This window comes from Muntiacus reevesi, chromosome 13, assembly GCF_963930625.1.
Source record: "Muntiacus reevesi chromosome 13, mMunRee1.1, whole genome shotgun sequence".
Taxonomy (NCBI): Eukaryota; Metazoa; Chordata; class Mammalia; order Artiodactyla; family Cervidae; genus Muntiacus; species Muntiacus reevesi.
Window position 1 is genome coordinate 53,746,729 of NC_089261.1, and position 27,866 is coordinate 53,774,594.

Consider the following 27,866-nt stretch of genomic DNA (forward strand, 5'->3'; position numbering starts at 1 on the left):
AGTTCAATCAACTTACTGAGTTCTAACCAAACAGGTCAGCATTCTCTCCCGGAGAAAAACCTGGATAGACATGGGCTTAACAGGCAGCATGGAGACAGTAAAAAGAGTTCCTCTCTGCCCCTCCCCCACTCCATGTAGCACCTTGAAAAGGTAAAATAATTATATAATTGTACTACAGAATTATCTCATTCTCTATTATATGAAGGTATTATGTAATAATAGACCCCTGAAATAGAGGTTTGATTCTAGATCTTAATTTGCCAGATTGGCTGTGTAACTTTACCTTTTGAATATTTTTTATGTACAATAAAAAAATATTCATTGAGATGATCTTTAAGTTCCTTTCAAGATCTGAGTCGATGTTTTATTATTATAGTATATGTCCAGATTTCAGTACCAAGTTGGTTGCTTCAATGGGTCAGGAATGATGACTTACGCACCCTTCACATGTCTACTGTTTTACAATTAGCACCTTTTTAAAAAATGTGGTTGAGGTGTGGAAAAGTGTGTACTGCTGCTTCAATCTGTGTTAACAATGAGATGGAGGGAGGGAATATTATATATACCTCCTCTCTCTCTATATATATATACATATATATATATATACACACACACACACATATATACACACACATTTTCATAGAATACCCCTGAAGATATAAAAAACTAATACTGGTTGCTTTTGAGCAAGGGGCTAAGGGACCAGGAGTTGTGCATGGGTGGGTAAAAGTCATTTTTCAATATAAGTTGTCCTTCGTACTTTATATTTTACTCTCCCCTTGGTCTTTCTTCTCCAACCATACTGTCCTTTTGCTATTCCTCCAACTTATGAAGTATGTTCCTGATTCAAGCCCTTCGCATTTGCTCTTCTAGTGTCTAGAATACTCTTCCTCCAGATTCTCTCCCTCTCTTACTTCATTCAGATCACTACTGAAGTGGCACCTTAACACGGAGACTGCCCTGACTATACTGTATGTAAAAACACTCCTTCCTTTCCCTAATACCCCTTTACTTTAGTACCATCTGACGCACTAAATATTGCATTTATTTAGTGTATGACTCCCTTTTGGAACACTGTCTGGTGCATAACAGCCAATCAACAGATACTTGACTTAACACATTGTCTGAGGTTGGATTTTTTTAAAATAATCATGTACATAAATAACTTTTTCAAGAAAAAACAAACACCAGTTAAGGGATAAATGTCCTATGAATTAACGATTAGATGTTTGTCATGAAAGGACAAGGTCTAAACTTCTTTACTCAGCGTAAAGGGCTCTCCTTATCTTCCTGCTAGTGGCCATGGGCAAGTCATTCAACATACATTCCGTTTCCTCATCCATAAAGTGCTAATTAGTTCACAGAGTTAAGACTGAATGTAGGTGAAAGTGCTTTCGTAACCTTGGCCCTACGAAAGTTGCACAAAACACGTCGCTTCTCCAGTGCTTGGAATGTAGGAGTAGTACACGGTTTGAACTTGCGTTTGAACTGACCTGAAGCTGTAGGAGAGCGAAGTCTTCACAGCTGCTCTGACAAAGACCTATCTTGGATGGGAGACACGCGCGAGGTAGCCGTTGTCAGGGCAACTGACGGGCGTCTGCAGCATCCGAGCACGCGCGACTGGGCCCCTCAGCTCGTCATTCTTTCAGAGATCGCGATTGGTGGGCCTCGGGCCAATCGGAGAAGCCGGTGGGGGCGGGGCAGGGACGGGCAGTGGCCGGGGGAAGGCGTTCCCACCGCCTCGCTCCTCGACTTCCGGGTCGCGGTGCTTGCAGGGAGCGCGCGGCTCGCAGCGTCGTTTCCGTTGCCGGCAGTTTGCAGTTGGGGAAACCGAGGCAGCTCCCGCTCCTCCTAGTTCTTCCGCTCCCGTGAGGTGGCTGCTGTTTGTTTTCCTCTCGCCGGGTGCTGCTTGCGTGCGGCTTCGCTGGAGGCGCGCGAGCCCCGCGGCGTCCTGCGGAAAGTCCACTGGGCGTCCGGGCCGGCGGGGCTTTGTGCGAGCCGTTCCCTCCCACTTGCGGGCAGGGCGCGAGCTGGGCTCGATCGGACTCCGGGAGGGGGGCTCGATGGCGCAGCGACCCCCCGAGGTTTGGGGAGCTCAGGCGCCGCGAGGCTGGCGTTCCCTCCGCCTGGCAGTTCGGCTTCTTTTGTCCTGATGAGCGCGGACCAGATGGATTCTTTTTAAAGTCACAGTTCAGCCCGTCTCTGCACAGATTCTGCGCTGAGTTGAGGGGATTTCGAATTTGACAATCCCTAGGGAGACGATGTATCGGTGGGAATATTTAAGGCAGGAGTGAGATGAGCTTTTTCCTTCGTTTTTAAGTAATTCCTCCTGACTTGAATTTCCCCGACCCAACTTCATTTAAGAACCGAAGATTTTTTCCTTAGGGCATAAAGATTAAGTTTTATAGAGGGTGTAGTTTATCAATATTTCTGCCCTTCACCTGTTGAATGGAAAATCGGCAATTAGCCAGGGTGTGATCTACTTCGTGTTCAACTTCTGTACTTAAATTTGTAAGCAATATGTAGTGTTTTGTTTGCTGGGATCGCCTGACTGGGACACATGTAACTGGGATTATCCATGGGGTTAAGAAGAGTTGTTCCTTATACAGACATTTCTGATATATGCTATATTTGATTTAATCGTTGCCTTAGCTGGGGTTCTTTCGTTCTTGGGCTGTTGATCCCTATTCTCAAACAATAAGAAATTAGTGAACCGAGATCTTGAATCTAAGTAAGTAGTTTGATTTTTACAGTAAATTGTTTAAAAGAAGTAAATAGACCTTTTGACCATCATCATTTAATTAATGTAAATGGCATATATGACATCTGTCTTTGTTTTCTTATCTGCCTAACACTACTACAAAACAGACATGATGGATTAACAATATAATTTGGGATTCAATGAGTTGAATAAACTAATTTTTCCCTTTTTAAAAACCTAATTTAGGATCGTTAAACCTGTCATATATTTCCTTCTGCAGGGAAAAAAAAATGTTTATTGCTTTGTGGGAGTTCTTCTATGGGCACTTTTTTCGATTTTGGATGAAATGGCTCTTACGACAGATGACTGGAAAATGTGAATTGCAGCGAATTTTTGATACCTATGTAGGTGCACAAAGGACGCACAGGATAGGTAATGTTTTTCAAAAAAGAATGATTAAAAACAAATAAGATTCTCTTTTTCTCAGTACTGATAGTGACAAATGCTCTTGTGTATCATGATCAAATCACTTAATCTGTTTCATTATCTTTGAATCCTTCTAACTCTAAAACTGATTTTATGGAAAAAGAAACAATTATTTAATTCATCAGTTGTATCTTAGATTATGGTTGCAACCTACTTTCTAGAAAAAACTACCTCTCTACTACTATTACCCCTTTGAAATTTTCACTTAAGTAAAGGAGATCCATTTTGACATTCAGCATCCTTCAGTCTTAATCTCTCAATGTAGTTCATGAAAGAACAATCATAGGTATCTGGTAATCCCTAAGAAAGATCATTAGACTGGAAATCTGCTCTGTCATATACTGTGTAGCCAATAGCCACATGTGGCTATTGAACACTTGAAATGTGATTAGTTTGAACTGAGATGTGCAGAGGTATAAAATATATGCTGGATTTCAAAGACTATGTGAAAAAAGAATGTAAAGGTGTCTACTAATAATTGTTTATATTCATTGTATGTTGAAGTGATGATATTTTGGATCCTTGGGTTAAAATATATTGTTACTTTTATCAGTTTCTGTTAGTCTTGTATGGCTACTAGAAAATGTTAAGATGTAAATGTTAAATGTGAATATACATGGTTCACATTTGGGCTTGCATTATATTTCTGTTGAACAGTGCTGCTCTAGAACCTTCTAAAATTGATCAGCTTTCCATGCTATATTGAAAATATCACCTTAAATTAGAACACAGATGAATGAGAAGTGCGATTGAGGTCATTTCTCTTTGACCAGAGTAAGGCAGACCAGGGGTGGACTGCACTTCATGTTCGCTGTGTTAAATGGGAAAATCATGACTTAACCAGAACCTCTTTCGTGTTGAACAAGTGCGCTTCAACTAAGAAATCCACCCCTGTTAGATTTGAGGAGTGGGTGTTGGTAGCCAAGACAACAGGTGAAGAATGGCAGTCAGGGAGGGAACCTCAGGGCATCTGGATGACTGCAGAGTAATTACTTCCCAAGATTTTTCACAGCTTTCTGACTGACTTACATTCTTGGTTCATCTTAAGAGTTGCCTTTTTGACTGCTCTGAGGAGAGCAAAGTATTTCTTGATAAGAAAAAAAAATGTAAAAATTATTATATCATCTAGAGCTATTAAAATAACTTATTTTCTCAGTATAGTATTTGTTTATAGAATAACTCACAAACTATTTAAGTAATAATATTCTTTTTCTTCTTTTCAGAAAATTCCTTGACATACTCCAAGAATAAGGTAGGCTCATATCAAGGTAATAATGCTAGAAAATTAACTTGGAGATAGTTTTTCTTTAAAAGAATGTCTCAGTTTTAGAGTTAATTATTTTTAGTGTGCTACTAGAAGAGTCTTTGCTGCAAAGAGTGTTGGGTGAAGTTTTCCCACTTAAGAAGTAGTATTCTATTTTTTTAAAACACTTTTTTCTCTTTGTGTGTGGGGGGAGGGGAGGAGCATGCAATACTTGTCACAAAGAAGTATTTGAATAATTTGTTCTGTTCTGAGGTTTTGCTTGTTTATTTTACCTCAAAACTTGATAACTTGTGGGAAAGGAAAGTGTTTAGGGGAAAGCTTTCTCATAGATTGTGTCCTTAGGATAGGTTTGGATAGTTATTTGGGTTTTCTATAGAAAACCTTTTGATCTAAAATAAGTCACTTTTTATTACTCACGCTATTAGTTAGTTATTGCTGTATAGTTGTTTAGTCACTAAGTTGTGTCCAGCTCTTTGTGACCTCATGGACTGTAGGCTCCTCAGACCTCCACTGTCTCCACAATTTGCTCAAATTCATGTCCATCGAGTCAGTGATGCTATCCAACCATCTCATCCTCTGCCACCCACTTCTCATTTTGTCTTCACTCTTTCGCAGCATCAGAGTCTTTTTCAGTGAGTCGGCTCTTTGCATCAGGTGGCCAAAGTATTGGAGCCTCAGCTTCAGCATCACTCCTTCCAATGAATATTCAGGGCTAATTTCCTTCAGGATTGACTGCCTTGATCTCCTTGCATCCCAAGGGACTCTTTTAAGAGTCTTCTGTGTAACAGACTTATAAAATCTCAGTGACATATACCAAAGTTAGTTATTTCTTGGCTTATATATCTGTGGGCTGACTGGACAGGCTCTTCCTCAAGTTGGTGCCAAGTTCAGGTCTGTTCCAGTTATCTCATTCTAGGATCCACATTGAAAAGAATCCAGATTGATTCATAGTGAATCACTGGAGCTCCAACCACACAAACATATTTTAAGTTTTCTTGTGTCATGTGTCATTAATATGCCTAGAGTAAGTTACATGGCCAAGCCCAAGTCAAGGGATGGAGAAATACATTATGCTCACCATAAACCCATGTTAGACATGTGGGTATATAATTCACTTGCATGGGAATGAGAAATGGGGGCCGATTATTCAGTCTAACACATGCTATACTTCACTATAGTAGTTCACAGTTTTTTTCCTCTGTATATAGATTAGTGGGTTTGGCAGAGGTAGAGTATGGGTCATCTAGACTCTTGTTTGAATAACATAGTGGATCACAACAAACTGTGGAAAATTCTTAAAGAGATGGGAATACAAGATTGCCTAACCTGCCTCCTGAGAAATCTATATGCAGGTCAAGAAGCAACAGTTAGAACTGGACATGGAACAATAGACTGGTTCCACATCAGGAAAGGAGTATGTCAAGACTGTATATTGTCACCCTGTTTATTTAACTTATATGCAGTATATTATGCGAAATGCCAGGCTGGATGAAGCACAAGCTGGAATCAAGATTGCCTAAAGAAATAGCAATAACCTCAGATATGCAGATGACTTCACCCTTATGACTGAAAGCGAAGAAGAACTAAAGAGCCTCTTGATGAAAGTAAAAGAGAAAAGTGAAAAAGTTGGCGTAAAACTCAACATTCAGAAAACTAAGATCATGGCATCCAGTCCCATCACTTCATGGCAAATAAATGGGGAAGCAATGGAAACAGTGACAGACTATTTTTTTGGACTCCAAAATCACTGCAGATGGTGACCGCAGCCATGAAATTAAAAGACACTTGCTCCTTGAAAGAAAAGTTATGACCAACCTAGACAGCATATAAAAGCAGAGACATTACTTTGCCAACAAAGGTCCATCTAGTCAAAGCTATGGTTTTTTCAGTGGTCATGTATGGATGTGAGAGTTGGACTATAAAGAAAGCTGAGCACTGAAGAATTGATGCTTTTGAACTGTGTTGTAGAGAAGACTCTTGAGAGTCCCTTGGACTGCAAGGAGGTCCAACCAGTCCATCCTAAAGGAAGTCAGTCCTAAATATTCATTGGAAGGACTGATGATGAAGCTGAAGCTCCAATACTTTGGCCACCTGATATGAATAACTGACTCGTTTGAAAAGATCCTGATGCTGGGAAAGATTGAAGGTGGGAGGAGAAGGGGATGAGAGAGGATGAGATGCTTGGATGGCATCACCAACACGATGGACATGAATTTGAGTTCAGGAGTTGGTGATGGACAGGGAAGCCTGGCATGTTGCAGTCCATGGGGTTGCAGAGTCAAACACAACTGAACAACTTCACTGTCACTATACATCTATAACTTTTTTAGATATTCATATATGTTTGTATTTGGTCGTGATATACAATGTGGATCTAGAGTTTAGGGTCAAAAAATGTTGACTTGCTTCTACTGTCTAATGATACTGATATGAGTTCCTGATTCATGCCAGAAAGAAAATGGACACTGTTGAATGTTGCAAGCTTATCAGTTAAGTTCTGGAGAGTGACCTATAAAATAGGTGCTTTACTGATTTAGTCTTTTATTTATAAATGGTCAGTATAACTCATACATGAATGAATATTGTGGTGGGGAGCAGTTCAGAGTCCTACTTTTTTGTTCAGAATGTTATAGAATCTTATTTTGTTCAGAATCTCTTTCCTTTTTTAATGAGACTATAGGGATCTAGAGTGTTACCAAATTGCTGATTCTAAAAATTTGTTTATACGTGTCCACTCATATAGTTCCTTTAATAACCTGGAACACAATTTCATGAAGTAACAACATCAATTGTAGATGAACATCTGGAGAGATTCTGGAACTAGGAACTCTCTTTCACAGATCTGTCTGTATAACTTATTACTAAAATTGATTTTAACATTTTCAGTCATAAAATTTGCTAATGGGATTTAATGTGTTGTAAAATTATGCCCAAATTAAGTGAGACTGTATATGTTACTTTTTAAGAGCTCTAGTGCCTTAGTCAGATCCTTGAGCAAAGATTTGAGTGGTTGCTATATGTTCAACATTCCATCAGGGTCTTTGGGATATGAAACAGGAAGTAAAGAACAAGATCTAATGTACTTATAAATAGGCATCTGGAGATGTAAGAGGTAAGGTGGGCTAAGGTGAAGTGTCTGAAAGCTTTAAGGTAGTAGTTACAAGTTTAAAGAAAATAAAATGTTCATTATCTTTTATCTCCTTTATTGGCTACTAAAGTTCACTAGAGAACTAAACATTAAAATTGTATTCTTACTATTTTATTATTTAAAAATTGCTAATTGTGTTTTCAAGAGCATACTAAAAAGAAATGGTCAACAAATGGGTGGTAAAATACTTACTGAATTAAATCAGAGGAGCTTTGTTTTCTTAAAGTTTTAAATCTAGCATAAACTTGTCAATAAGCTAGTGGGTGAAGTCTCATCAGTTTAGACATACAATTTATGGTGTGTGTTTTATCTCATTTGTATATTTCATTTATCAATACTTTGTAGAGTAAAACTGATTTCTGATTTTGTGATATTTCCATTAACTTGGCTGTACTTCTTTGTTTCTGTGAAAAAAGTCTAAGTTCCAATTCTGTCACTTTCTTTGACTTTGTGCAAGAGTACTCATTGTAAAAGAAAGGTATTAATATCCACATGGTTGTTTTGAGACTAGAGATGTTAATATGGAATTAGTAATATATAAAAATAATAATGTTTTCAAAGTCAGTGAGTGTAACTTGCCACATTAACAAAGTAAATCAGAAAAATACGGTTATTTCAGTAGATACTAAAAAAACTGTTTTGACAGAACTTAATACCCATTCATGGTCAAAAACACTCAACTAACTAAGAATAAAAGGAACCTCTTTGTCATATTAAAGGCTGGCATGATATACAACACTGAAATATTGAATGCTGTGCACGTTCAGTTGGAAAAAATGAGGATGTTTACTCTCCTTTTATCCAGCATTGTGCTGGAAGACCTAAGCAGTGTATTAAGGCAAAGAAAATAAATGTAAGACATAATGAGTGAAAAGAAATAAACTGTCTTTATTAACAGATGGCATAGTTTATGAGTATAGAAAATCCTAAGAAATCTAAAAATTACTAGCGTTATTAGTAAATGAATTTAGCAATGTCATAGGACATAGTATGTTTCTATATGTTAAGATAAGCTTCAGAAAAACAAAAAGAATAATTCCACTTACAGTAGCATCCAGCAATATAAAATACCCAGGGATAAATTTAATGAAAGCTGTGTAAGACTTCCACATTACAACTCCTTTTCCTGAGAAAACTTAAAATAGAAAGATATACTGTATTCATCAATTAGAAGAGTCAATGTTGTTATGATGCCAATGCCCAAACTGACCTGTGGATTCAATGCAATTCCAGTCAAAATTCCAGTAAGTTATTTTTGAAGGGAGTGGCAAGCTTATTTAAAGTTGATACAGAATTTTAAGGGACCTAGTATAGCCCAAATAGTCTTCTCAAAGAACAAAGTTAAAGGACATATACTATCTGACTTCCAAGACTTTCTAGGCAAAGAGATAAATATAACAGGTGAGAGAAGAGAAATAGACCACGTGTAATTTTTAAAAAGATTACTAAAGCAATTCAGTGAGATCAGGAAAGTATTGGAAAACCAATAAAGTGCAGGAACAGCTGGAACCAAATTGGGAGGGTAGGGGGTGGGGAGGCTCCTATCACACTCTTCTTGTGAAATTAATTTGATATGGACTTTAGAAATATTTAAAATGTTAAGACTTCTCAAAGAAACCATAGGAGAATATACATCTTCTACCATGGGTTAAGCGGAAGTTTCTTTTAGAGAAGACATAGCATTACCATTTAAGAAGAAAATAGAAAAATTAGACTTCATCAGAAGAAAAACTACTTATCAAAAACGCCTTTAAGAAATGAATTGGCAAGCCACAAAGGAAACATTTATAGCACATATATCTGATTAAGAACTTATATCCAGTAAAGAACTTTTTAGAACTCAGTAATAAAAAGACAGCACAATTGCCCTGTTGAAAATACTCCTTTTTTTCCCCAGCTATAAGAGATTTTTCTCATACAGCTTTCTTTCACACAAATAGGTTTTGCAGAGAGCTCCACTTGTTGTTCAGAGTGAAGTGGACAGATGTGTAGAAGATATAATGAAGGAAAAGAAAATTAACCCTGAGAAGGATGACAGGTGTGTTTTTACAGTATTCTCATTTATCGTGTGCTTACATCCTGTGAGGTTAAAGATCACACAAAGTTGTGAAACATTAGAGGTGAAAGGTTTGTGAAAATCATCCAATTCAGTCCTTACATTTCACTCGATGAGGAAGTGAGGTCCAGAGAGGTGAGCAGTAGGAGATCTAAAACCTGTGTCTTTGAGTCCCAGGACTTCCCTGGTAGCTCAGACGGTAAAGTGTCTGCCTTCAATATGGGAGTCCCGGGTTTGATCCCTGGGTCGGGAAGATCCCCTGGAGAAGAAAATGGTAACCCCAGTATACTCTTGCCTGGAAAATCCCATAGATGGAGGAGTCTGGTAGGCTAGAATCCATGGGGTCTCAAAAAGTTGGACACGACTGAGCGACTTCACTCACTCACTGGGTCCCAATCCAGTACTATTGCCAATTTATCATCTGCCTTCTCTAAAATAGCTTACCATTACTTTCCCAAAGTTAAATGCAACTTCAGCACCTGTGTCCTTCTTCGTCTTTGAAAATTCAGTTCCTCCGTCCTCCAGGAAGGTCCTCTGTTACACAGTTAACCCATTATCCTGTAGTTGCTGATTTGCTCTTGCTCTTCCCCAAATGAATTCTGAGTTCCACAAGAGAAGGACTTGACTTATTCCAGTTTTGTGTTCTCAGCACAAGTTTATTGAGATAGTAAATACTTAGCAGTTTTTCCTTCATTTGGTATTTTCTATGTGGATATTGAGGAAGGAGTCATTATTTAGGCTGAAACAGGGAAAGGTACAGGAGAGAACTGAGATGATAATTCCACAGAAAAGGGAACGTTTGAGCTGTCCCTCATTGAGTGGCTTGGAGAGAACATTTCATGCAGAGAAAGAGGCTACAAGGCACGGGATCCTTGAGTATCTGGAAACGGTAGGGAGCCCTTTGTAGCCAGAGCGCTGCACAGGCACAGAGCAGAGGTGGGAGAAGTGAGTGGGGGGGCGAGATCAGAGACACTGCGAGAAGGCTCACAGGTCACACTGAGGAACTTGGATTTGTCCTCTGTTTTCTTTCTTTTTTTAAAGCAAACAAGCTGCATGATCAGATATGTATTTTAGGAAGATGGAGGGTAAATTTGAGGATATAGGAGGCTAGTAGAAGGGATAAAGACAAAACAAGAAACTGAGTCGTTTGGACAAGAGATGATGAAGCCATAAATACACCAGGTTAAACAGATGTATGATGGGGCCTTTAAAGGACAGTTCAGAGCCACAAAGGATAAGGGCTCGGGGACTTTTTGATGTGTTTTTGATGGAGAGGAATGTCAGAACTCGGAGCATTCTGGCTTGGGGAACCAGCTTAGTGATTCCGTGAGTAGGCTGAGAGACTTGAGTTGAGAAAGCGTGCTTCTTCAGGGCAGATAAGCTGTTGTGTTCGGGAGAACTGGGAGAACCTGTCATGGCGATGTGCATTGCTGCATCCTTGGAAAACCAGGTCTGCTGTGAATACTGGACAATAAGAATTGGGAAATGTGTGAGATTGCTCAGAGAAAATGTGAGAAGAAGTGAGCAAATGAAGGATTTGCGCATTTTACAGTTTGCAGAGTTTGCTTTTCCTACGCATCTTGCTCTCTTTCTAGGCCATGTTCTGTCTTATACTGTGTGATACTTTGTGTAATGTTTTGTGTTTTCAGAGGCTTTTGATGCTTATTGTATTCAACTGAAAACTAGAAATTGCTTTCTAACTAGACATATGAACCACATGCTATGAAAGATGCTGCTTTATTGTGGTAGAAAGGTATGTTTTTTAAAAATAACAATTTTTATCATTTTCAGTTTTAAAATCAGCATGAAGGCATGCTTACTACAGATATCCGGTTATAAACAGCTCTATTTGGATGTAGAAAGTGTGAGAAAAAAGCCGTATGATTCTGATAACCTGCAACATGAAAAGCTGCTTATCAAGGTAAGTTTTTGGCATTCTGTATTTGGAGTGACACTGGAAAATAAATCAGGCTTAAGGTAGTAAGGCCTTGTGCAACGTCTAGAGGCTTACACAGCTATCTGATTTCTTTGCCTCTTAGAAAATGTAATCATGCTGGTGAAAGATTTTTCATTAACTGTTTTTATAGTTTTATATATTTTAATGTTTGTTTAATTCTGAAATAAATCATAAACTTAAAAAGGGAGATCTTTTCAGCTGAGAAGTATGGGTCCGCAAGCTTCAGACTTTCCCCACGTCTCATAGAATCCCTCATGCAAATTAGGCATCTGTTCAGCTTCCTCTCAAACTGTGAACATGGAGGCCCCTTTGCAGATCATTATGTCAGATCTTTGGGGATTTATGAAACGTGCTGAATATTGCCACAATAGATTTAAAAATTAAGGGAGTAAAGAAATTTACTTAGAAACATCCTGTTTCTTATTTCTGGAGTAGAAAGGTCGGTGCAGTAAGGTCGGTGCAATGCTGAAATGAGAGATTAGACCTGGAGCAAACTTTCCAAATCATCTACTTTAGTACCTTTGTTTGAGGGATGAGTTTAGTTCTGGGGCCTAGAGAAGATGAAGTCATTTGCTTCAGGAAGATCTTAGAATGATCAGTTCTGAAATAGAAATGAGTCACCTGCCCGTCCACTTCACCTATTCTAATTGTATTTTTTAATGTTTAAAGTTAGGAAAGATAGCACAGAGCACCTGGTGTTTAGTTTAGTTATAAACTAAAAGTGCTGTGGAAAGAAACATCATTCCAGTAAGAGAGTATCTAAGTAACAGTGAGAGACAAGTTTAAAAGCAACAAAACTTTTTCCTTGTTTTCAGAAAGAGTATAAATATGCACGGCACTGAACTTTAAAAACAAAACTTGATTTTGGCAAAGAGGATAATAAAACTACTCAGAGGACTTTTGCTGTGGGTTGAGTGGCTGGCACTCACTGAGGCTGGACTCCTCTTTATAACCTTCTCATCATCATTATTGCCTTAACGTCAGACCCTCTCTACACCATCTCTTCTCTTTAGAGGAGTAAGACCCAAATCCTAGTATTTTAGTCAGGGGAATTTTCATCTTGGTGATTCATCATGGAACTTACTGAAAGGTGAAGAGCTGGTGGCTGGCAGTGAATCACCCAGCCTCACACAAACTCAGCAGGGTCAGGGGCTGAGGAGACCCATGTCTCTTTAAGTGCAGTCTAAGGGCCACCTTCACTAAAGTTAACCAGTGTTTTAACGTTTAGAATCCAGAGTTCCACGTTGGCCTGTGAAATCAGAATCTCCAGGGGTGAAACCCAGACATTTGATATTTACACATAGTAGATTTTGAGTATGAGTGGTCTTACCTTGTCTCCACCACATCATTGTGGGCCTCATTCCTGGCATAACCAAACGCTTGCTGAGCTCATGGAGAAACGCTAAGGCGGGCAGATGCATGTGTTAGTGATGAGAGGAGGGACCAGAGAAAACCCAGTCTCATGACTGTATTAGCTTCAGGGCCAGAGTCCTGACCCTGCCTCACAGTAAGGTCACAAAGTCTTCACATTTCATTCTAGGTAACAGGATACTCCTTTCTTTAGGAGTCCTTTACTCAACAATGCCTGAAATGATAGTGAAATGGAAAAAAAAAAATGCAAGTATTTCTGTTTTGCAAGTTTTCACAAACTTTCTTATCAACCTTTGTAAGTCTGTTTTATTTGATGACTTGTGGTGTTGAATTTGGAAAATGACTGATTTTTTTTAAAAACTTTAGTTTTCATTGATTAGTCTGTTGCTATCCAATAGTTGATAGCTGTTCTTAAATCCTCAGTCTTGGGGAATATATTTACTTACAGACAGGTCATACTTTTTTCTTTTAAAGCTATGAAAATTTGTAAAAATAATGAATATATAGGTTTTAATATTACCAGTATTGTTTCTCCATGATCCCCTCCCTATCTCAGACTTTTAGTCCCTCTGACTAGGGACTAATCACCCGCCATTAGAATAAAGCCTACTTAAGAATATAGTGTTGGAGGCGAGGGCCAAGTGTCTAGCACTGTGTTCTTCTCAAGGAGTTACCAATTCTAGTGTTTATGTATTACTAGTAAGTAAAGACATGTCATTGTTTTAGATTTCTGTGTATTTGTTACCTTTTCAAAATCTGTTGCTCTTTATTTATATCAATCTTTTACACTGGAATAAGTGTGCTACATTTTTTAGGATAACTGAAACGTTCTCTATAGTCTGTTGAGCCTGTGATTTGTCTACAAAAGTAGTTTAACTGAAAGCATTCAGCTTACCAGTATATCAGCTGTGAGAAGGAAAATGTGTTGGTAATTAAGAGCATCACTATTGTTTGTAATATGGAAGCATGTTTATACAGCTCTGGAATCTTCTCATGCCCACGAAAAAGTTGAAGGCTAGAATCTCCAAGCAGTGGGCTGACATTGGTTTCCAGGGCGATGATCCCAAAACAGACTTCAGAGGCATGGGCATACTTGGATTAATCAATCTTGTGTAAGTGAAAATAAACTTTCTTTTCTTCTCTAAATGAAATTCCATGTAATCTCCAATCTTGTTAAGTTTTAGTAAGAATTAATCTGGTTGTTTCATACTATCTCTGAATTTTAGTAGCTGCTGTGCTTTAGTATTTACTAATATGCTGGCAAAAATTTGAAGATGTTGGCCATATGCTGTGTGTGTGTGTGTGTATATGATTTCTTTACTTACCAACTTTTCCTCTGCCTCTTCCTACGTTTCTGATACCTTTTAAGGAATTGTATGTACTCTTTTCTTACTCTTTATATCCTTTTACCTTGTCTCTCTTGGCTCTCTGATTCCATTTTAGGAAATACAAGCACACAAGATGAAAATATGCTTCACACTTATTCTTCACCATCTGTGACAAGTGATCTAATCTAAATCCTTGACTTTTCAGAGTCTATATGAATTCTCTCTTGTTTTTCTTTTTTTAATATTTATGCTTGGGCGTATATGTGAAATCTCAAAATATGTAACTAAAATTAGAATTGATAACCGACTCTGTTTTAGAAATTAACCTGGAAGATTAATATGGATATGAATGTGCACATGGAGATATTCTAGTGTTTGGGCCTGTCCTTGAGTAGTGATTTATAGGCTTATAAAATGCCTAGGGTGGGAACCCTAACCTTAACAAAGTTCATATAATTGTTCATATAATTGTGAAAGAATTAATTCCCAAACTGAGCTAATTTATGTTAATATTGAGAAAAAATATCTAGATCAATATGGATAAGGCTATTGGGAGGAAAATAGAAGATATAGTAGGGCTTTGATATTTACAGGTTTTTTTCCAGTAACAAAAGTATTTAATTTTCTGTAATACCTAAATTTATGAGTAGGAAATTTCCCTATATGTCTACTTTTCAAAAATAAAGTACAGTAGTCTGAAAAATAATGATAATAATAATTACCAAAAAAATGAGATTGCTAGTTTTCCACTTTGATAAACAGAAACTTGAATTTAAGTAGAATAAATGCAGTTTGTTTTCACTTGGGAAAATTCTAAAGTATTTTAAAATTTATTATTGTTCAGAACAAGTAGATCTTTTGTTTTTAGCCTTTAAAGTCCATCTTTTTTTCTTGGTGCTTGTAAACTACACAGATAATTGTAGCTCAGTTAGATACACTTTCTTCTGATGTTTCCTTTCTTAACTTTTGCTGAGTAACCTTGCTTTTGGCTCATTTCCTCAGAAATCAAGATTTTCAGCACTTGTCAGAAGATAATTTAGCTTAAAACTTAAATAATTTAATAGGATTTGATTCAGTTCTGTGGTAAGGGATTCTGATAGACCTTTAAATAATTTGCAGATATTTTTACTCTATTTACAGCTAGTAGCTACTAATTTGAAAAATGATTGCAATCCAGCTAAACTGTTTGGTGGCCATTGATGTACTAGAAATGGTTGAAAATATAAAATTAACTGACTTCTCTATAAGATTTGGTCTATAAGAACTCAAAAGAGGTTGCATTAGTACGCACCAATAGGATGTATGAGCCTTTATATATTTCTCTTCTGTACCTGCTAATACTTTTTTTTTTTTTTTGGTTTTTAAGCAAAAGGAAGGCTATTGACTTTCTTATGATTGCATTGACAATGGCATTAAACAGTACAGATTTAAGTCACAACAGAAGGAATAAACTCAGGTGAAAGGAAGTGTCCCAAGAGGTAGACAGTGACTATTTTATAAGAAATGTGGAACAAACAGACAGAACTCTAGATTTTCCTTAAGATGGATTAAAAAAAATCTCTTGTTGGATCATTTTTTTGTCAAAATACTTCAAAATCTAGCAGAGGACCCTTATCCTATACTAGATAGGCCTGATGGCTCAGAATTAAGTTTTGATTGAGAAACACCTCAGAGTCTGTAAAGGATTTGAGATGGAGATTGGGGTATTTTTGGCAATAGGACTGTCATTTTGACTGTAGCTTTTAAAATTGCTTCTGCGTATCTTCAGTTTGAATGGCATGTTAATTTTGTTATTTTTCTTAAACTTTTTCAGGTATTTCAGTGAAAATTACACCAGTGAAGCACATCAGATTCTTTCCCGTTCAAATCATCCAAAATTAGGGTAAGCTGGATATATTAAAGAGACTGTAAACTCTTGAATTTAAGTTAATTAGAAGATCTGAATTTAAAAGTATTTCAGGGATTTTTCTAATTAGATTATTTTAGTTAATAAGAACTTTATAAATAATACTGCATGACATTATTTTAATATATGTGATCATAAACTGATTTTGTATGTATTTCAGTTATTTTTATCACAAGATACAGTTTATCTATAAAATGGAAATAAGGACCTTTTAAAAATTTTCGGAGGAAGATTTGAAAATGGGAATGGGAAATGGCTTTGAAATAGGAATAGGAAATGAGATATAACTTTGAAACTTGTGAAGCAAAATGTAAATAGATATTATTAGCTTTGTTGTTCAGTTGCTAAGTTGTGTCAGATTCTTTGCAATTATTAGCTTTATCGTTACTTGTTTTTAATGTTTCAGTGATACCTATCTTTGAAAAAGCATTATATTGATAACAGTATTACATCATAAAAATAAATACCCTGATAATGGAGAAACTACCAGATTACTCAGTGTATTTTAGAAATCAATGAGGTTGTATGTAGTACTCTTTTGGATTTTTTAAAAAGGATTTTGGTTTTAGATAGTCATGTGACCAGAACTTTATTTTCATGTTTTAGATTAGATCCAGAAAATCAATAGGCTCTAAAGAACAAAAATTTTTAATCAATTCTGGTTTACTTTCTTAATATGTAGAAATTATTTTAAAATCAATACTGTGTTAGAAGTTAATCAGAGTAACATTTTACTAATTCCTTGCATAGTTTAAAATTTACTTTATGAACTCTTTGACTAGCTGGGATAACTGGTAATGTTTCTGACATAGGTATTCTTATGCAATAGTTGGAATCAATCTTACAGAGATGGCTTATAGCTTACTGAAGAGTGAAGCTTTGAAGTTTCACCTCTACAACTTTGTTCCTGGTATACCAACAATGGAACACTTTCACCAGTTTTATTGTGAGTACTGAAGTGAGTTAGAAGTAGGTATTTCTAGGAAAATTTTTAAATCCTTAGTAAAGTGTGTGTGTATATATATATACTTAATATGTAATATTATATTTGTAATATATAATATACTACCTCGATCAAATATATAATGTATGCTTGCCATTTTACTATTTAGTATCTTTGAAAAACAAGATGATGGAATATGGGTTTCCATGAGTATTTTGTACTTCAGTTTATATATTTGCTGATGTAAAAAATTCAGTGAGGCAGTTTTTTGACATGTATGCAAATTTAGTATTTATGCAGTTTTTCTGTAGACATTCATTTTCCAGTCAACTACAGATGAATTTTTCTTCTTATGTAGTGGTTAATGAATGCTGTTGAATCAAGGACAGATAGATCATTTGGTTACTTGTGTAAGAAAGTTTAAAGGAATGTTTCACACACACACACCCCTTATTTCAAGATCAGGTTTTTTTGTATTAGGTTGGGGCTATCTAGTAACTCTTCCTAAAACAGTCATGTTACAACTGTTCCTTTAACTTTTATTTTAATGATATTTGAATCTTGAAGGTTTGATGTGAATAAATGCATCTTCTGAAGATATTGCTCAGAAGCAAAGAATTCAGATTTAGCCTGGCTTCATACTCTCATTTTTCTTGATCTTTTTGTGTCTTTAGATACGATATAGGAAAGTACTTAGATACTAAGTGTCCAGATCATATCATCTTCATCCATTCTCAAAGGAGTCATCCAGGTCTCCAGTTCCATAACCTCCCCTGCCTTTCAGTTCAGTTCAGTTCAGTCTCTCAGTCGTGTCTGACTCTTTGTGACCCCATGAATCACAGCACACCAGGCCTCCCTGTCCATCACCAACTCCTGGAGTTTACTCAAACTCATGTCCATCGAGTCGGTGATGCCATCCAGCCATCTCATCCTCTGTCGTCCCCTCCTCCTCCTGCCCCCAATCCCTCCCAGCATCAGGGTCTTTTCCAGTGAGTCAACTCTTTGCATGAGGTGGCCGAAGTATTGGAGTTTCAGCTTCAACATCAGTCCTTCCAGTGAACACCCAGGACTGATCTCCTTTAGGATGGACTGGTTGGACCTCCTTGCAGTTCAAGGGACTCTCAAGAGTCTTCTCCAACACCACAGTTCAAAAGCATCAATTCTTCAGTGCCCAGCTTTCTTCACAGTCCAACTCTCACATCCATATATGACCACTGGAAAAACCATAGCCTTGACCAGACGGACCTTTGTTGGCAAAGTAATATCTCTGCTTTTTAATATGCTATCTAGGTTGGTCATAACTTTCCTTCCAAGGAGTAAGCGTCTTTTAATTTCATGGCTGCAGTCACCATCTGCAGTGATTTTGGAGCCAAAAAAAATAAAGTCTGACACTGTTTCCACTGTCTCCCCATCTATTTGCCATGAAGTGATGGGACTGGATGCCATATCTTAGTTTTCCAAATGTTGAGCTTTAAGCCAACTTTTTCACTCTCCTCTTTCACTTTCATCAAGAGACTTTTTTAGTTCCTCTTAACTTTCTGCCATAAGGGTGGTGTTATCTGCATATCTGAGGTTATTGATATTTCTCCTGGCAATCTTGATTCCAGCTTGTGCTTCTTCCAGCCCAGCGTTTCTCATGATGTACTCTGCATATAACTTAAATAAGCAGTGTGACAGTATACAGCCTTGACGTACTCCTTTTCTTTTTTGGAACCAGTCTGTTGTTCCATGTCCAGTTCTAACTGTTGCTTCTTAACCTGCATATAAGTTTCTCAAGAGGTGGGTCAGGTGGTCTGATATTCCCATCTCTTTCAGAATTTTCCACAGTTTATTGTAATCCACACACTCAAAGACTTTGGCATAGTCAATAAAGCAGAAAAAGATGTTTTTCTAGAACTCGCAGTTTTTCAATGATTCAGCGGATGTTGGCAATTTGATCTCTGGTTCCTCTGCTTTTTCTAAAACCAGCTTGAACATCTGTAAGTTCACGGTTCATGTATTGCTGAAGCCTGGCTTGGAGAATTTTGAGCATTACTTTACTAGCGTGTGAGATGAGTGCAATTGTGCGGTAGTTTGAGCATTCTTTGGGATTGCCTTTTTTTGGGATTGGAATGAAAACTGACCTTTTTCAGTCCTGTGGCCACTGCTGAGTTTTCCAAATTTGCTGGCATATTGAGTGCAGCACTTTCACAGCATCATCTTTCAGGATTTGAAATAGCTCAACTGGAATTCCATCATCTCCACTAGCTTTGTTCGTAGTGATGCTTTCTAAGGCCCACCTGACTTCACATTCCAGGATGTCTGGCTCTAGGTGAGTGATCACACCATTGTGATTATCTGGGTCGTGAAGATCTTTTTTGCACAGTTCTTCTGTGTATTCTTGCCATCTCTTCTTAATATCTTCTGCTTCTCTTAGGTCCATACCATTTCTGTCCTTTATCGAACCCATCTTTGCATGGAATATTCCCTTGGTATCTCTAATTCTCTAGTCTTTCCCATTCTGTTGTTTTCCTCTATTTCTTTGCATTGATCACTGAGGAAGGTTTTCTTATTTCTCCTTGCTATTCTTTGGAACTCTGCATTCAAATGGGAATATCTTTCCTTTTCTCTTTACTAATCCTTAATTTCCAGGTTTGTCTCCTTCCTAAATTTCTCTTGAATTTGTCCACCTATTTCTGTCCCATTGTAACTGTAATGTTACTGTTACTAGGTTACTGTCATAGCTTTTTCCCTAGTCTTTCAGTCATGACCCTCTTCTAGATGTCCACATTGAAAGTATAGTTATTTAAAATGAAAATATAGTTGTTTTCTTTCATCTTGTTACTGAAAAACTGTTTTTCCCTCCTCTAGTCTTGTTTGATTTCTTCTCCTAAATCTCTCATTGACTTTGTGCAAAGGGCTGAAACTCCTGGGGCTTGGCCAGCTGTCTCCAGATTATTTGTCTTCTCTATGAATATATGCTTGTATAACGCTGCTTGTTGAACACAAAAACAAATAGGAAAATAAACAACCAAAAAACTATCCCCCGCTCAGCATTTTACCATATTTAAATAAATGTACTAGAGTGACAAGTGAGAATGCGGTACAAAGTGAACTCTGTCCAACATTTCCCCCGCAGAGGGGTACCTGGAGCATCTTTGGATAGTGTTGCCTACAGTGCTCTCAATAGCAGCATCTGCTTTGGCTCCTGACGAGGAGCATCATCACAGTAATATGTGCGGTGGCAAAGTCATTATAGGACCTTCTCAGTTGCTTTGTTTCTATCACTCAGATCCATAAGACCTGTGGATCATCCAGGAAGCAGTGAAGCTAATGTTTTTCAACTTTCTTGAAACATTTAAAGCAAACACACACACATTAAAAACACACATGCACTTATCTTTTACACAAAAGTTACCCCCTCAGAATTGACTGTAATGTCTTAGTTAACGTTCTACTCTTATTCATTTCAGGTCAGTTTAGTCCCTCAGTTGTGACCCCATGGACTGCAGCACACCATGCTTCCCTGTCTATCACCAGCTCCTGGAGCTTACTCAAACTCATGTCCATTGAGTCAGTGATGCCATCCAACCATCTCATACTCTGTCATCCCCTTCTCCTCCTGCCTTTAATCTTTCCCAGCATCAAGGCTGTTGTTTTTCCATTAGTCATGTATGGATGTGAGAGTCGGACTATAAAGAAAGCTGAGCGCTGAAGAATCGATGCTTTTGAACTGTGGTGTTAGAAAAGACTCTTGAGAGTCCCTTGAACTGCAGGAAGATCCAACCAGGCCATCCTAAAGGAGTTCATTGGAAGGACTGATGTTGAAGTTGAAACTCCAGTACTTTGGCCACCTGATGCAAAGAGCTGACTCATTAGAAAAGACCCTGATGCTGGGAAAGATTGAAGGCAGGAGGAGAAGGGGACGACAGAGGATGAGATGGTTGGATGGCATCACCGACTCAATGGACATGAGTTTGGGTGGACTCCAGGAGTTGCAATGGACAGGGAGGCCTGGCGTGCTGCGGTCCATGGGGTCGCAAAGAGTCGGACAGGGGTGAGCGACTGAACTGAACTATTGGGGTTCTCAAGGCAAGAATACTGAAGTGGTTTGCCATTGCCTTCTCCAGTGAACCATGTTTTATCAGAACTCTCCACCATGACCCGTCTGTCTTAGGTGAACCTACAGGACGTGGCTCATAGTTTCATTGAGCTGGACAAGGCTGTGGTCCATGTGATCAGTGTGGTTAATTTTCTGTGATTGTGGTTTTCATTCTTTCTGCCGTCTGATGGATAAGGATAAGAGGCTTATGGAAGCTTCCTGATGGGAGAGACTGACTGAGGGGGAAACTGGGTCTTGTTCTGGTGAGCGGGGCCATGCTCAGTAAATCTTTAGTCCAATTTTCTACTCTTATTAGAAGAAGCATATTCTAACTGGAAGATAATTTGAAACCTTATCTTTTGAACATAGATGCCTTTCTTTGTTGGGAGATTGAGCCCAATTCATTCGCACAAGTCAGTTCCAAGGTCATAGTTTCTATCTAAAAGAAAGAACTGTATAAAAAGATTAGCTTTCACATTATCTATTTCCCTGTGATTTGTATCTGTCTCCACTCTCCTCCTCGTCTCTCCTGCCATTTTGTTGTTACCATCTTCAATGGACAAGACTAGAAGCAACAAGTGGTAATTAGCTTCTTAGTGCTGTTGTCACCCTTTGTATATCTAACATGTAAGCACATAGTCACCGTCATCCTGGGAAGTCACCAACCATTGGTGTGGAGGTCCCCAAAAATGAACTCTTAAATTTGTACAATAAAAAGGCTATGACTGTTAATAGCTTTACTGAGGTGTAATTTATATACCGTAAAATTCACCTGTTTTAAGTGTGCAGTTCAGTGAGTTTCAGTAAATTTACTTACTTGTACAACTGTCACCATAATCCAGTTGTAGAACATTTGTATCACCCCAGTAACATTCCTCATACCTGTTAATTCCTGTTCCTGTCGTCCTCCTATTTTTAATCCCTGTGGGGAAACCTCAAGTGCCCCTGCAGCTTTGGTTAGGGACAGTAGAAGCATATACAGAATTGTAAGTTTAGAAATTTTGTATGGTATTTCTGTCAAGTCTGGTGTTTTAAACTCCCGGAGTCAAAGGACAATAGAGGTGCTTTATAGAAACAACCCTTTTCTATCACTTTCTGCCAGGCTTTGGGAGTCTTACGCCGTTTATGGGCTTGTGAGCATCCTAGAATTTTGGTATCGTCTCTTGCAGTTTCCTCATGTCTCATCAAGTCAACTTACAGTCTCCGTTTTTTGAGCCATTCTTTTTCTGACACCAGTTTACATTATAACCACCTCACTCTGAAACAAGAAACTACTAGTGTTTTACCCTTGAGCAGTTGGTTCTAGACTGTATAGTCGTTTGAATAGGTAATGAAAAGCAATTTAAGGTATGGTAAATAGCTAAAACCTGATAATCAGAAATACTAAAACAAGCTGTGTTCTGTAAAATTTAGTTGGATGTCTGACTTTTAATACTTCAAAGAGCATTACATCTCCAAAGTTTCTGATTGTACATCCCTATTATGATATTGGGGATAGGGTGCGGGAGAACAGACTCAATTTGTATATGGATGAGTAGTATGTACTGTTGTGAGAATGTATACACAGAATAAATTTTAAATGAAAGAAAGATGTAAAATATTAGTTAAAAATAATTACCAGATCACCATCCTCAGCTTGTTTCTTGGGAACAGGAAGCAGATGGTGTCTCTCTGCTCAAAGAGGCCTTATTCTTTGATTCTGTCACATACCCCGGTTGACAAAGATCTATTATCAAGGGATTAATCTGAAATCTTTCTTCAGTTGACCTTCTTATGAAATTATATTTCACTGTTGAAGTGTCGTGGTGCTTGTCTGTCACTGTTTGCTTTATAACTAATGTTTTAAAATGGAATTTACAGTCATTTCATACTACGCAATTTGTGATAGTGTAGTCACTCTCTGATGTAAAGTCACTGGCTATATTCCCCCATTTATCTGAAATAGGTCACTTCTGTCACTTTTTGAGCAGCCTTTCAGAAGAGGGAATGAGATGCTGGTAGAAACCAAGTCTGATCTATAAAATAACAGAGACCACTTGCAGACTGTGGTTTGGGCGAGTCATTTAACTTCTCTGCACCTGTTTCCTCTGCAGAAGAAAGGGGCTAGCTAGCACAGCACTGGATCGCAGGACTGCTATGAGAGTGAATGAGCACACAGCCAGGGCTATAGTAGCGTTTGTTCAATAATTAAACAAATGCATCTGGTTGAATCCAAATAGGGTTTAGGAGCAGTTTTAAATTCACATATTTTGCTGTTGTAAATATATCTGTTTACATGTTCATCTTCATTAAATACATTTAACATTTTGAGTGTTAATTTGGCTGTTGTAATGAGGATATTAAAAAACAAAAATATTAAGCCTATTTAGTGCTCATGTATTCTTTTCAAAAAGAAAAGGTGCTTGACAGTTTGTTGAAAAAAGCAGAAGTAACTCATTTATAAATCAAGTAGAAAACACAGATTTTTTTGTACTTTATCCATGCCTGACATTTTCTTGTACTTTCATTTTTCTGTTTCAGGAATCTCGAGATAACTTCTCCCCCTATTCTCAGGGTATCTTTTGATAGTATCTAAATCTGAAGACTTTTGTTGATTTTTTTGAGACAAAGAATAAATGTACTCTAAATATCTTATTGAACTTGATATTTATTTTGAACATACAAAAATATTTTTTAGAAAGTTCTTCAGGTTTCTCTTAAAGATGGTTTCTGCTCATTGAATCCTAATAAGGAATTTAAAAAATGGTTATACACTTTTAAAATGAGATGGTTGGGTGTGATTTCATTATTGAGCACTATATTTATGTGTTTTTTGGTTTTTTTTTCAACTGCAGGTTATCTTGTGTATGAATTTGACAAGTTTTGGTTCGAGGAAAAACCAGAAAGCATTATGTATTTCAACGTGTACAGAGAGAAGTTTCATGAAAAGATTAAAGGACTCTTACTGGATTGTAATGTGTCACTTACTTTAAAAATATGAGTCATCCGTAGTATCTTCTATTTCTACCACATTTTGCACACACAGCAGAATTTATATGTTGTAACAGAAATTATCTGATCAATTACACACCATATATATAATTTCCTACAAAAATATTTCAGAAATTCTATTTAAGAAAGCTAGTGGACAATCAGTGTATGTTTACACTTGTTAATACACTGTCCTCCAAAGGTACCTTATCTTCCAAAGATCCCCTCTGTAGAGTCACATGAACTGCTACAGTTTGGAGCTTGGGACTTAACCCATTCAGTGTAAAAGTACAAATCAGGTATTTTTGTTAAATTGATCGATTAAAATGTGTAAAAGTCAGTTTTCATTTTTATGTGTTGTAACTATCAAGTTGGTATCTTTTCAAAGCTCTGTTAAGAGTTTTTGGATTTTAGTCTGGAAGTGATTTTTTTTTCTTTGCCGTATTTTATTTGTAGGTTAATTAACAGAGTAGTTCGTCATGGTTCTCTTTGTTTGCATCTCAATCACACGTCATAATGTTGCCTCATAGGAGCAACAGGAGCGTACAGAGTGACGCTCTTTGTCAGAGAAGACAGAATTATGGCCTTCTTTTAGGTTTCTCTGATTATTTCATGTAATAGGTAATGAGAGAATGACAGTATTAGTGATTAGCTCTTTTGTTTTTAAATAACACACTTTGAAATATCACAGTGTAATTCTAAAGCTTTAAAGACATTTTCTCATCTTCAGTATTTGCTTTTTTATCAGCTACAGAGAAGAAATTTTACTGCTTGGTGTGAGGGCTTTTATGAGGCCTCTCTGTCGGTATACGTTTATGAAAAGAGATGCTCTGCTAAGAAAATCTTGATTATACTCAAAGAACAGGTGCTACTTCAATAAAGCTGAATTTTAACAAGAGAAAAGCAAAGCTTGATCTCAGTTAAGCAGTGTTGGTTGAGTTTACTTACTGTTAAGTCTTGCCGCTCTTTGCTTTGACGCCACCATGTTTCTAGATAATGATGTATGACCTGTGGGTGTTCTGTAACGGTCTGTGGGATTCTAAAGTAGCCTGAGGATGATGGCTGTGCATTCTGTATAGCTTTATTCTCTGAAAATCTCAGGAGAGCAGCGACTGCTGTCAAGGATTATAAAGTAATGAGATTCTAACAGGAACAGTTTCTTCCTTGTGTGTTTCACATTTGTACTCATAGCAAAACTAAAAGAGTTTAAAGATAGGTCCATCTGATTACCAAATCCTCCTTAAATCCTACAGAAAGCAGCCTATTAAATACATAATTTAATCTAAAATGTGATGATAGTTAATACATCTTTAAAGTGGTACTTATCAAGCATTTAAGGACTGGCTTTTATATGATATATCAAGACCTAAAACTTTAAAGTATTTGTTTATGTCTACTGACAGACTTCTCTCTTTAAACTTGCCAAAGAGAAGAGTGATATAAAATATTCAATTGGGAAATAACAGATGCCGTGTTGTATAGCACATACATTAAAAGTGCATGCCAAAAAAAAAAAAATAACGTGCATTGAAATTCTTCTTTTCTCAACAAGATAAAATGTTATAATTGGGCTCAATTTTACTATGATAGTGGTTTAGATTTTCCGTATTATAGGAATTTTAAAACAGGTTTCCTGTGGGAGACTTCTCAGTCCTAGGAATACCTTGACTTCATCTCTTTAAATGTTTTCTATACTTTATCATCCAGCCAGAGTTCTATGAGATAAGAATCAGGTATTAGCCATTAAAGTTCATTTTATCAGGGTTTTTATCATTACATGGAAAGTGATTGTTAGTCTTTTAGTTTTTGCGTAGAAAATACTTACCTTTATATTTAATCTTTTAATTGATGAGGTCTTGAACTGATATAAACCTTTGTCAGTGTGCTTTTAAAGAATGATTCAAGTATAGAATGGGAAACTTTTCAAGTAATTAAGTTTCTCCTAGGGGGAAGAAAAACCTTTTTTAATAATTCTTTAATAATAATGTTTTTTAAATGTCATTTGAAATTTTGTTCAATAATATATTGTTTAAGTCCACCTTTGTTTGTGTAATATATTGCTCTGTTTTTGTTTAAGATGATCTAACCATTTCAGACAATTCTATAGTAAGTTGGTTGAAAGCCACAAGTAGATTCTAAGATTTGATAGTTTGAAAGCCAAGCTAAATGTCACCAGTTGTAAATTAGAATGTAACATGAGCCTTCTGATTTTCATGTGATAGTGACATACATGGAAGGAGAAATAAGATAATTATGTCTGCCATCCTACTTTTCCTTCCTTTCAGCATATGTATGTTAGAATTTTAGGTAGCCTAAAAATCCATATTTAGAATCTTACCTGTTTCTATAGTAATAAAATACCAAAGTAGTGATAGAATTGAGTAGAAGGGAAATTGTTTGCTTTAGCGTCAAAAAAGTTAATCAGTGTTGAAATGAATTTTTGTGTGTGCCAGACTGAAGAGTGAATCAGTGATAAAAGTAGTCTAAAAATATAATTACAAGTTGCAGTTTAAATACATTCTGAAAGACAATCTTTAAAGAATTGAGAGAAATCAGGGGATATCAGTGAACTTAGACCAACCCCTCTTTATATATATAAATATGGTGATATAGTTAGATATAAAAATCAGTGTCTCACTGGCACCATTTATAATTGAGAAAGCAGAATCTTTTTCTTAAAAATGCCTGTCCTGATTTTTTTTTTCTAAAATGAGCTACTTGGATTTGTATGTATTTTTCTATGTGAAAATATATGTACTCTTCATTTTTATTCCGGTGTCCATAGTTGTTTATGTGCTATTTCTCCCCTTTGCATTCAGTGAAATAGAACTTGGTCAAAGATTTGCTAAAAGGAGAAACATTAGAGGAATGTGAAGGAGGAGTGTTCATTGCCAGAGCAGGAAAGATTACATGTTATCTTGGCACAAAGAGAAGACATTTGGCTTGAAGGGCAATAATGTTTATTATCCTTTTGAATTGGGGACCAGCAGCTATTTTCTCAGGATAAATGGTTCACCCAACTTCTGGGGAGGCTTAATTTCAATTTCATGTTTATGAACCTCTCTGATTTTTTTAAATGAGGATTCCTGGAGTTGATAAAAATCTGAGAAAAATCATGAGTGAGCCTTTTTGTTCCTAGCTTCAGCTTTGGATAAGAAAAATGTTTAAATGTAGTGCAGGTAAGACCCAACTACAACATTACTCTTATAGGGCAAGGCTATGTTTCTGTTAAAGTATTCAAGAAATATTTAAGCAGTAGCTTTCCCTGGAGGAAAGAATGCTGGTTGGCAACATAAAGAAATAGATTTCTGTCTACTTTGGATAAAGCAGTTAACTTCCTATGTAAAAGCAATAGTTGAAATGTAATGTTGTTTTGTTTGGAATGTTGTGAGCAAATAAAAACATGTTGAAATTGTCATAAGCCTTTCTATTAATACTTCTCCTCCTTCCCATCTTCCTCATCTCTTATTTATGTCATTTATGTTCATGAAATAATACTTTTTTCATTTAATCCTTTAATCATGTTCCTGTAGAGTAAAATCAGAATATACAGAAAATTTTTTTATTTTTATGACTTTAACTCATCCACTGATTACCAATTTAAGAGGTTATTGGATAAGAACAATTGGTTATGACGCAGAAAAGAAACTACCTT

At 36.9% G+C, this 27,866-nt stretch overlaps 1 protein-coding gene across 3 annotated transcripts; it reads left to right on the plus strand.

Moving 5' to 3' along the window:
• The first annotated feature begins 1,766 nt into the window (after window positions 1-1,766).
• Window positions 1,767-27,632, plus strand: ELMOD2 (ELMO domain containing 2). 3 transcript variants are annotated; one of them, XM_065904390.1, is made up of 9 exons: window positions 1,767-1,873; window positions 2,982-3,133; window positions 4,411-4,439; window positions 9,540-9,637; window positions 11,447-11,576; window positions 13,962-14,095; window positions 16,125-16,193; window positions 17,030-17,163; window positions 24,076-27,632. In XM_065904390.1, the coding sequence occupies exons 2-9, from the start codon at window positions 2,992-2,994 to the stop codon at window positions 24,219-24,221; spliced, it is 882 nt and encodes a 293-aa protein (XP_065760462.1). In that variant the 5' UTR covers window positions 1,767-1,873; window positions 2,982-2,991; the 3' UTR covers window positions 24,222-27,632. The 3 variants fall into 3 exon arrangements, with proteins under 3 accessions (XP_065760462.1, XP_065760463.1, XP_065760464.1); XM_065904391.1 differs by lacking the exon at window positions 1,767-1,873 and adding an exon at window positions 1,924-2,511; XM_065904392.1 differs by lacking the exon at window positions 1,767-1,873 and adding an exon at window positions 2,585-2,731.
• The last annotated feature ends 234 nt before the right edge of the window (window positions 27,633-27,866 follow it).